An 11,210-nucleotide genomic window follows, 5' to 3' on the forward strand; every position below is an offset into this window, starting at 1 on the left:
ATTCGTATTTGTAAATATTTTTTCTGGCTCTTATGACTGCAGGTCGAGAGCATTGTTCCAGGATCATTGCCAGCAACTTCTGGTGGTCCGATTATTCTCTTGGTCAACAAAGCTGATGGCGATGAAGAGGTTTTTGACATACATTCTTCCTTACCATGTTTCATATTTCATAACATCATGTACTAAAGATTACTTATATAATTTGTTTTGACAGGTAAGTGCTGCTAATGGGAACATAGCCGGAGTCATGCTCCTGCAGGAACTGCCTCACTTGTCTCACCTTGGCGTTAGAGCGCGGCAGGCACTAACCTTTTTACCCCCATTTTTCCTCCCTGAATATCTACTAAAGAAGTGCATTGTTGAAAACTCCTCATTTCGCAGGAGAAAATTGTCTTCTTGACATGTGATGACGATGACAAGGTCGCTGATATACGACGACTTGTGGGAAAATTCGTGAGGTACCTCTTTCCGATGTTATCATCATCATCATATTAATATTCAATCTCCCGTTAAGCAAGAAAACTCATGTCTCTTCTTTATTGTTTTTTTCAAATTTAAAACTTACAGGTTGGAAGCATCTCCAAGCCATGTGAACCTGATACTTTCAACTGAGGATAGGAGTCGCATTTCCAAATCCAGTGCGAACAAAAAAACGGATAAGAATAGCTTATCTAAGAAAAAGACGGATACGAAAAGCTTATCTACTGATGATAAAGAGTCTTCCTCATCTTCCCATAGCCTCCTTTACTCATCCAAGGTAAACTATTGATATCTCTGTGAGTCCGTGCACTTGACATTCAGATTTCTTACTGATAGAAAACTTTCATCCATAGGATATCCCTAGTGGAGGAATCATAGCACTTGCTGATGCAGATGTACCAACCTCTGGTTCAAAATCTGCTGCATGTGGTCTTCTTGCATCTTTAGCAGAAGCCTCTAGTATTGGTAATGTTTTATTAATGTGTAAGGGGACGAAATTGCTGGAACCAAATCATATGTCTTTCTAAACTACTTTGTTTGGTTTCTTATGAATGAGCAGTGCACAGCGAACATGGAGTTCCAGCATCATTTAAGGTTCCAACTGGAGTTGTCATACCTTTTGGATCTATGGAATTAGCTTTAAAGCAAAGTAATTCGGAAGAAAAGTTTGCGTCTTTGTTAGAAAAGTTAGAAACCGCCAGACCTGAGGGCGGTGAGCTTGACACCATATGCGATCAGATCCATGAAGTGATGAAATCATTGCAAGTGCCTAAAGAAACAATCAACAGCATAAGCAAAGCGTTTCCCAAAGACGCTCGTCTCATTGTTCGTTCAAGCGCTAACGTCGAGGACTTAGCTGGAATGTCAGCTGCAGGACTCTATGAATCAATCCCCAACGTGAGTCCCTCAGATCCTTTGGTGTTTTCAGGTTCGGTTTGCCAAGTTTGGGCTTCTCTCTACACAAGAAGAGCTGTACTAAGCCGTAGAGCTGCTGGTGTCACTCAAAAAGAAGCTTCAATGGCGGTTCTTGTTCAAGAAATGCTTTCGCCAGACCTATCTTTTGTTTTGCACACGGTCAGTCCAGCTGATCCAGACAGTAATCTTGTGGAAGCCGAGATTGCTCCTGGTTTAGGTGAGACTTTAGCTTCAGGGACAAGAGGAACACCATGGAGACTCGCTTCGGGTAAACTCGATGGGATTGTGCAAACCTTAGCTTTCGCAAACTTCAGCGAAGAGCTTCTTGTGTCAGGAACAGGTCCTGCTGATGGTAAGTACGTTCGCTTGACCGTCGACTATAGCAAGAAGCGGTTAACCGTTGACTCAGTGTTTAGACAGCAACTTGGTCAGCGACTTGGTTCGGTTGGTTTCTTCTTGGAAAGAAACTTTGGCTGTGCACAAGACGTTGAAGGTTGTTTGGTTGGTGAAGATGTTTACATTGTTCAGTCAAGGCCACAACCTCTGTAGAGAGTCTTTTATCTTCTATAAAGCTAATAAAACAAAAATTGTCAGAAATATAAGTTTTGCATTTGCTTCATCACCATATGTGAAGGTATGTTTAATAATGATATAATTTTTTTTGGCTTTTGTGTCAAGCTAACAATGATATACTCTCTTTGTTTCATAATATTAGGATGTTTTAGAGGTTTTGTTTGTTTCATAATATAAAATGTTTTCAACTTTTTAGATCAATTTTTATATTAATTCTTATCACTGGTTAAATTTTTTAAAAGTATGCATTTCTTATTATGTGTGCTTTTAACTGAAACATCTTATATTTTGAGAGTATGATTTTAGTAAAGGTTTTTTTGGGTAATTATCATTTCTACCGAATAGTTTGGTTTGAAGATTAACCGAATAGTGTCTGATTAGATTATGATTTGGTTTGGGTTTGGTTTGGCTTAAATGCGTTTATCTGGATCTCAGTTTTAATTAAAATAAAATGTATATATTTATAAACCAAATATAATAGGTAATCTTTATAATATATACTTAGTGATATCTTTGGAGAGAAATAATATGTACAAGATTTTTTGTCATATCACAATATCACTTTTGGTTTACAGAATAAATTTCAAATCTGATGGGATCCGGTGCATTAGTGATGGTATGATCGCATCCATAAATTTTAAAATCTTAGACGTAGATATTGATAAATCTTAGAATATTCAAAAACAAAAGATGACAGAATTTTCTTTTCTCCCAATACTCTAATAGTAAATTATAGTTGATTCAACAAATCAACTGACAAAACTGAATTACATAATGTAATATTTCTTGCTAAATATAATCAGTTTTATAGTAATAAATGATAAATATGATTATTTGCTTTATTCATGTCTTGTTTCTCACATCGTGTTTTTTGGCTAATTAATATCTCAAGAATACGACATTGATTGAACTAAATCTTAAACCCTCAATCTCAAAGCTAATCTCGTGAAAATATAAAACCCTCTAGAGTAAGCAACGGCTAAGATTCATTACTGAAAATAGAATAGTGAATAAAACCACTAGATCTCCTACGAATCCAAAAACACAATCTAACTGATACTGTTTTTATGTTCCATAAAATTGTTGATTCTTTGCCAATGTTCTTTTCTCCATTAAATATTAGATTGCATATATATGAGTTTTCATCAAACATAAAATTCTACTAGAAATTTTCATATTTTTTGTTTTCCACAAAGAAACGAGAAGAAGAAGAATAAAACAAAAAAAGGATGACGAGAGAAGAGCTTCCAAATTTGGCAGAGTCGAAGTTAACAGCTTTGGTCGTAGATGACAATTTCGTAAATCAAAGCATACATCAAAAACTTTTGTCTCGTCTAGGGATTCAAAACGATGTCGTTTGTAACGGGAAAGAAGCTGTTGACGCTCATTGTTCCGGTAGAAACTATGATCTTATTCTTATGGATATGGACATGCCCATCATGAACGGTACTCAGGTAAACTACTTATTTGTGATTCTTTACTCTTTAAGCATGATACTACTAAGGTGTAAAAATCGATTTGGACTGTAAAATTTGGTTATATTAACTCTGTTAGCTATAAGAAAAAAAATCATCAAGAGAACAATATTTTTTCTTTTGATATGTTACAACATTAATAAGAAATATTAGATCGTTAACTTAGGTTAATTTCTTTTTTTTACTTATTTTTATTTGAGAATTCTTCCATCTTAAACTTTTTGTAGCTTTGTTGGTCATGAGCAAATTTTTGTTTAAGGTATATTAGATTTGTCAGAATATTTTGTTCAGAGGTTGTAGACCATAATTTATATGTATATTTTTTTTTTGTCAAAAAGAAATATGCTAAAAACTGGCGTATGAATATTATTTTTTAGAACCTATGAAACATACATGAAAAATTATATATGGTCCGTCTAACCGATTAAGTTGGGTTTAATGCTTCTCTTATTCTTTAAGGAGTATTACGAGAACCAGAGATCAAGAAAGATCAAACGGAAAATCACATCTTGACAGTTCGATCTTGCTCGATCGATTTTCCAATTCTTCTAATAAATAGTCATGATATAGAAGAAAAAAATAGTTTCTAAAAAAATAAGATACTGATGAGTAGTTTTATGCTACCTTTATTTTTAAAGGACTATATACAAAAAAAATTGATTGGATTCTTTTTTTTTTTTTTTTTGTTGATTGGATATTGATATATAGGCGACAAAGAGACTAAGGGAGATGGGGATAGAGAGCAAGATAGCAGGAGTAACGACTAGAGCTAACGAAGGAGAGAAGAAAGAGTTTATGGAAGCTGGCCTTAATGACTTTCAAGAGAAACCTCTTACTATATCTAAGCTTCTCTCTATTCTTCATAAACTTGATTTTTATGTCCAAACCTAATTAATCTCTCCATATTAATTGTCAATTGTAGTACTTCCTCTGTATTAGAAATGATGATTTTCTAACATTTTTACATACAGTAGAACTTCTATAAATTAATACTCTTTCAAATAATAATCGCTATAAATTAATATATTTTTCCGGTTCCAAGTTGGACAATTGTAATTTTGGACATAATTCGATAAAATAATAAAATAATAATTTTTTGAAAATCTTTTATAAAGATATGGTCCCATCAACAATATAAATTAATAGTTATATAAACTTATCAAAATTATGTATATATATACACACTAATTTTTGTTAGAATTCATTTCTAATATTTTTACTATATAAAAAACTTTGAGTATTCTCTTTAAAATATGATGATTATTATTTTCATTATAAAAAAAGATTAGTTATATTAATTCAATCTTATTTTAAAACTTTTCTTTTGAAAAAAATACCAAATTAGGAAAGTCTTTTTATGAATTAATAATTATTAATTTATTGATAAATTAAAACCTCTTTAAATTAAGAAATTTTCCAGGTCTCAACTTTATTAATTTATAGAGGTTTTACTGTAGATTAAGAAAATAATCAATGTTTAGTCATAAATGTAATTTTATTTATAATAACATATTTTTATAATTATTAACCAATAGTAGTTCATCAAATTTTAAATTTTCAATTAATGAATCTTGAGATATACAATTTCATATCATTATTTAATAAAAAAAATACAGAATTTGTGATACAAGATAAATTTTTAAAACATCATCTATTCTAATGCAGAAGTAGTAGTACTTTTTTAAATATTCACTACTCTTATTCTATAACATTATTAATATCTTGTATTTTAATACCTCAAATAATGCCAATACCAATTCGATTATTAATACTACTAATTGTTAGTTTGATTCAGAATTAGGTCAGGTTCATAAAAGTATAGATTACTACATTAGCCAATCGAATGCTTTGTATCGAAACGTAAAACGCTTCATGCGATTGGGAAATCAAAACAGCGATATGTGTCTCGCACTGTCACGTGAATAAAGCAAACGTTTGGTTAAATCTGAAGCATCATCTTAGCTTATGAAAAACAGAAACGAATTCATCAAATATATTAATATCGTTGAGTCATTCATCATTGCTATTATACGCAAGGCCCATGTGTTAGGTAGGGCTATTGGCGTTTAGGCCTAGATCTGACATTATATGTTCTTGACATGACTCTACATGATGGTGTCCGCTAGGAGGAGATATATATATATATATATATATTTTGAACAAACGGATGATTCTATTCATTCAAATAGAAGCATTATAAAGAGGAAATAAAAGATTTCAAAATTAAAAAAGTTACCAATATAGACTTTTCCCAAAGTTAGAAGCATAAACAAAGAAACATAGAACATCAAGCAAGAGTCCAAGATAGCTATGAACCAGGTGCTAAAGAGCAGTTAGAGACATGCAGGATCAAGGTTGCAAGATTGGACATCGTCGATGAGATCGAGAGATGACAGGTAGGTCACGGTCAAAAGACATTGTGCCGTTGGAAGAAGAAACCAAGCCAAAGAACTCACGAGGGTGAGGAGCACTAGCAGAATTAGGGCCATGGCAGGGATTCGGGGGGCAAAAGCCCGGTTGGTGGTGGTTTCCTTGAGAAGGTGGTGCTTGAAGTAGTTGGCTAGATTTGTCGAGAGTTGCTTGTTGGTAGAGAGAACTCTAAAACCATATTCACAGTCTCGGTAACTTGAATTCAGAACTAAAGCGCCAAGGGACTTCAAAGACTTAGGGGTTGAGAGGTTCACGGGTGATGCTAAAACCAGGAGACGCAAGCAACAAGTGTGAAGCTGTAATATAAAAGGTGGATCCTCTCTGGGCTTCGGACGAGAGGGTGGATGCAGGGTGATGGGAGCAATAAGCCTCACCAAAGAAGCTACTAACAGGTGTAAAACAACAGTGCAAAGTCGCAACAAACCAGGTGGATTCTCTCTGCCATTATAATGGTGATCAAGAATTCTACATAAAGTTTTTAATCGGCAAGACACAGACAAGGAAACAATAGACCTGAGCTTCATAAGAGGGAATGGGGTCAGGGACTTGGATAAACCTTGGTAAATCCAGTAATTAGACCCAACAGACAGAGTCACAAAACGAGCAAGTACCATGGTTCCAACAGACCCTTCGTACATTCTAGACCACCTAGCTAAATGGGTTCTCTGATGCAGTCTTCGGACACCGAGTATAACCAAAGAAACTAGGAAAAGGCGATAGGATGACAGAGGGTTAGGAAGCGAGAACCTGAGTTTTTGGAGATTGGGCAAGATCATGCATTCAAGACGGTAGACCAGTAACAACGGTAGATCTGTCAAGCTCGAGGGGTGACTTGGATTCAAGGTGGAAGTCCAGTATCGAAGAAGAAGCATTGCTATGAGATTTTTCTCACCAGCCGCCATCTCCGTCTCTGCCTGCCAAGGCTCGGGTGATGTCGGTATAGAAGATGCTATAGAGACACATGCCATTCCGGATCGGGAATTAGAAAAGCAAAGGGACATGATTTCCGCCGGCAGTGAGGCTGAGTCGGGGTTACAGATAAAGGATTTTGTCAGTCTCTTCCGACCTCTGTATTCGGTGACGCGCGAGCCTATGCCTGGATCTGATTGAGGGAATTGGGTAATCGAAAGTTGCAAAAGGAGATTCAAAAAGGGAAAAAGAAACTGAAACAAAGGCCTAAGGAAGCAAAGAAGGAGAATAACGGGAGCTAAGGTCGAGATACCCCGACGCCGGCGAGCAATAGTCCCACCAGCGTCGGAGAAATTTGGGGGTAGTGGCACCTCGATATTCGGGTTTGGGAGAGAAATTTTAGGGTTTTTCTTAACTCAGAAAAAATGGATTGTTTGGAGGGGAGATATATATATACCTACATTAATATAGTAGCTCTATGGTATGTTGCTTCTTGTTGGGTTTGAACTTCAATATGACTACTAAGTTTTTGGCCTTCCAACAATTCTCCCTTAAAACCAATGACCATCAAATTTTAGTCTCCTCTCTTGAAAAACTCTGTTATCTAGGCAGTAGACGCCGACATTGAGAACGAGTCGGCAAACCAGCATATATATATATTTATTCTTTTACTCTTTCCGAGAAAATCTCATACTTACTAATTGGTGTTACTAAACTATACGTTAGATTATTATTTTCTAATCTCTCAATGTGGGAGTCTCCAACACTTCTCTATTTAATAATACTGTATAAGCAAACCAAGTGAATTCATTAGAGTTTTTGGGGTCGAGGACGTCTTTATGTGAGTGTGATCGTGTGGACCACTTCATTTCATTTCTTGTAAAGAATCTATATAACCTTCTCCATGTATCATCTCAAATGAGGAAAATCGTACTCAACAGAAATGAAGTGGTAAAATACCTAAAATGTTTAAATACTCATCCAGTTTGTTAAACTGTTATCTCTGCCTAAAATCGCGACCAAAATTACCATTTAACTCGCTATTGCATTTCTATATCTAATCTATTTCAATCTATCTTAACATTTTTGAAGTACATTTTTGTGTCATCCTCTCTTATTTTTGTATCCAAACAAGTCTCAACTAAATTCTCTACAATCCTTACAACCAAACACAATCATTTCCTTATTTGATAATATGAATTTCCTAAAATATATCTATCTAATTTAAATAAATATGTTAGCTTAAAATATAATTCTCCTTTCATTTTTATTTAATCTTATATTTAATTATTTAATTACTATTCAATACATAAAGTTAATAAAATTTTAGATTTTTTTCAGCATATAATGTGATTTGAATTTTTATAAACGTATATATATTAAAAATTGTCTTAGGATATTTGTAACCAAACAAGTATATCCACATATAGAGCTCGGAATACATTTTTGGAGTACAATAGGGTGCCATCACTTTTTGCCAACTTCGGGTCAAGTTTTTAACTAAAATTATAACCGATTCAATTATCCGGATCCTTCTTAAGATTGACGAATATTTTGGGTTGGTTTTTAATCCATAGCATACTTATTTACATCCAATTAATGCCAATTAATGCCAATTAATGCCCATTGTATCTTAGAAAATATCTAATTTGCATGCCGACTTTTTAGGACCGAGTTTGACAAAAAAATTTGATAACCCAATTTATGTAATCACATCCTCTTAATCACATCCCTATAATATAGCAACTAATTCAAGATGAATACATCTTAGGAAATAACTAATTTGCGTTTAATAAACGATTACATATTTGGTAAGATCTTATTAGATTTAAATGTACACTATTAATCCAATAATATCAATTGAGAATCATAATAAGAATATGCCAGATCATTCATTCCTAAATCATAACTAACAAATCGTAAAATGTATATTCTCAACTTGCGAATCAAAACTCTACCTACAACCGTTAACAATATATATATCAATAAAATAATAGATTCGTGGTGTACCACGGGGTAAAACCTAGTATCCATTAGAATTTTAGCATACACTAAATGATTCTAAACACTTTTTTTAGAGAACATAGATTATAAGAAAACCAAAAGTACTGAACCGGAACAACCAAAAAAATATCGAACCAAAACCCAAATATTTTGGATGTTAAATTCAAAACTGAAAGAACCGAAACCGAATTGGTTACCAAACCGAAATATTTTGGGTACAAGAAAATAGGGGGTATTGAATTTGACATTCTAAAAGATTTTAGAGTACTCTTAAAATCTTTTGTTATTCAACTGAGGATTTTTAAAAATCTTCTGAAATCCTATCTTATTCAACTTAAGATTTATGTAAAACCCTTTAAAATAATATAGAATCTCTTCTTATTCAATCAGTAATTTTTAAAACCTACTTGAAATCTCTTGTTATTCAATTTATCACAACTTTTTTAAAACTTGCTACTTTAGATGATTTTTAGAGACTTTCTTTTGNTTTTAATCCATAGCATACTTATTTACATCCAATTAATGCCAATTAATGCCAATTAATGCCCATTGTATCTTAGAAAATATCTAATTTGCATGCCGACTTTTTAGGACCGAGTTTGACAAAAAAATTTGATAACCCAATTTATGTAATCACATCCTCTTAATCACATCCCTATAATATAGCAACTAATTCAAGATGAATACATCTTAGGAAATAACTAATTTGCGTTTAATAAACGATTACATATTTGGTAAGATCTTATTAGATTTAAATGTACACTATTAATCCAATAATATCAATTGAGAATCATAATAAGAATATGCCAGATCATTCATTCCTAAATCATAACTAACAAATCGTAAAATGTATATTCTCAACTTGCGAATCAAAACTCTACCTACAACCGTTAACAATATATATATCAATAAAATAATAGATTCGTGGTGTACCACGGGGTAAAACCTAGTATCCATTAGAATTTTAGCATACACTAAATGATTCTAAACACTTTTTTTAGAGAACATAGATTATAAGAAAACCAAAAGTACTGAACCGGAACAACCAAAAAAATATCGAACCAAAACCCAAATATTTTGGATGTTAAATTCAAAACTGAAAGAACCGAAACCGAATTGGTTACCAAACCGAAATATTTTGGGTACAAGAAAATAGGGGGTATTGAATTTGACATTCTAAAAGATTTTAGAGTACTCTTAAAATCTTTTGTTATTCAACTGAGGATTTTTAAAAATCTTCTGAAATCCTATCTTATTCAACTTAAGATTTATGTAAAACCCTTTAAAATAATATAGAATCTCTTCTTATTCAATCAGTAATTTTTAAAACCTACTTGAAATCTCTTGTTATTCAATTTATCACAACTTTTTTAAAACTTGCTACTTTAGATGATTTTTAGAGACTTTCTTTTGTTTTTTAGTTGAAAAGTATGACAATCAAAATCATACCTATAGAGGTGGAATTTTGAAAGATTTCAGTAGAAAAAAAAGAACGAAGATCTTGAAGTCAAAAACCCCTGCCAATCATCAGCCACCTTCTCCACCAGTCTCAGCCTGAGTTGTCAAGTTTTTTGGGTTTGCCGCAGCATCACCAGAGGCAGAGTAAAGAGATAATGAATTCTATTGGTTTGGATCAGTTTCTGGGTTTGACCTAATGGAGAGTTCGATCAGATTATTATTTGGACACAATAAAAAAAAAACATCACCATTGATCTAACTATTGATCAGTTTCTGGGTTTAAGTTTTACATGAACTAAGGACATAGCTCCAACTATTGATCTGATTTTCTTTTGGTATTGTGTTGTAAAATGTTATAAAATCACCCAAAATTTAATAGTCAAATCTTATAGAATCACATTTTATTTTCTTTTTTTTAAAAAAATAGAAAAACTCTAAAACACAATCAAATCTCTTAAAAACTTACTAAATCTTTCAAAATTCTAAAATATTAAAATCCTACCAAATCCTTAAAACATCACTTTTTTGTAGACTGAATAACTGAAATTTGTAATACACACTTATAACTTATAAGGGAACTAAACAATAGTAGTACTATACAGTAAAAACTTGATTTAAATTGAAAAAGTAACAGACACCTGGACTGGACAATAATTATAAAACTCCTTTGAAAAGTAACAACACAAGATTAAAAAACAATTAAAAAGGAATGTACAAATATATAAAATACCTATATTGTATTGTATGTAGAGCTTTGTGTGCATATTTATTTATATATATCGGCTTCCTCCTTCATCTCTCTTTCTCTCACTTTTTTTTGCTCAGCGTCTCACCAAATTCTCCGTGTTTCCTTTCTCTTCAGGTTCAATTTTTGGTTCTCAGATCTTTCTTCTCTGTTTTTTCTCAATGCGTTTTGCTTTTGTCTGAAAATTACCTGTGAATGTAAATAAAAAAAAAAAAAAAAAA

The 11,210-nt window shown here is 32.8% G+C and overlaps 3 protein-coding genes across 4 annotated transcripts in view; all 3 read left to right on the forward strand.

The window, feature by feature from the left end:
• LOC104709431 (phosphoglucan, water dikinase, chloroplastic-like) overlaps nt 1–2,101 on the forward strand; it is a 6,728-nt gene extending 4,627 nt beyond the window's left edge. Inside the window, exons 14-19 of the mRNA XM_010426046.2 lie at nt 43–129; nt 215–301; nt 382–458; nt 568–757; nt 834–945; nt 1,040–2,101. Of these exons, the coding sequence (XP_010424348.1) occupies nt 43–129; nt 215–301; nt 382–458; nt 568–757; nt 834–945; nt 1,040–1,944 (1,458 nt within the window). The 3' untranslated portion in view covers nt 1,945–2,101. The remainder of the gene's footprint in view (nt 1–42; nt 130–214; nt 302–381; nt 459–567; nt 758–833; nt 946–1,039) is intronic.
• On the forward strand, nt 3,198–4,334 carry LOC104706961 (two-component response regulator ARR22-like). Its single transcript, XM_010423203.1, has 2 exons — nt 3,198–3,422; nt 4,152–4,334. The coding sequence occupies exons 1-2, from the start codon at nt 3,198–3,200 to the stop codon at nt 4,332–4,334; spliced, it is 408 nt and encodes a 135-aa protein (XP_010421505.1).
• The window catches only part of LOC104706962 (UMP-CMP kinase 3), a 3,527-nt gene continuing 3,317 nt past the window's right edge, over nt 11,001–11,210 (forward strand). For both annotated transcript variants that reach the window (XM_010423205.2, XM_010423204.2), the window contains exon 1: nt 11,001–11,106. The gene's annotated coding sequence lies outside the window, so the exon portion shown is untranslated. The remainder of the gene's footprint in view (nt 11,107–11,210) is intronic.

Source organism: Camelina sativa, chromosome 8, assembly GCF_000633955.1.
Source record: "Camelina sativa cultivar DH55 chromosome 8, Cs, whole genome shotgun sequence".
In the NCBI taxonomy this organism is placed as follows: domain Eukaryota; kingdom Viridiplantae; phylum Streptophyta; class Magnoliopsida; order Brassicales; family Brassicaceae; genus Camelina; species Camelina sativa.

Excerpts from the sequence above, each read along its gene's own strand:
- LOC104706961 (XM_010423203.1), top strand. The coding sequence starts at position 3,198 with ATGACGAGAGAAGAGCTTCCAAATTTGGCAGAGTCGAAGTTAACAGCT. Across the intron at positions 3,423-4,151 it reads CCATCATGAACGGTACTCAG|GCGACAAAGAGACTAAGGGA; the intron begins GTAAACTACTTA and ends ATTGATATATAG.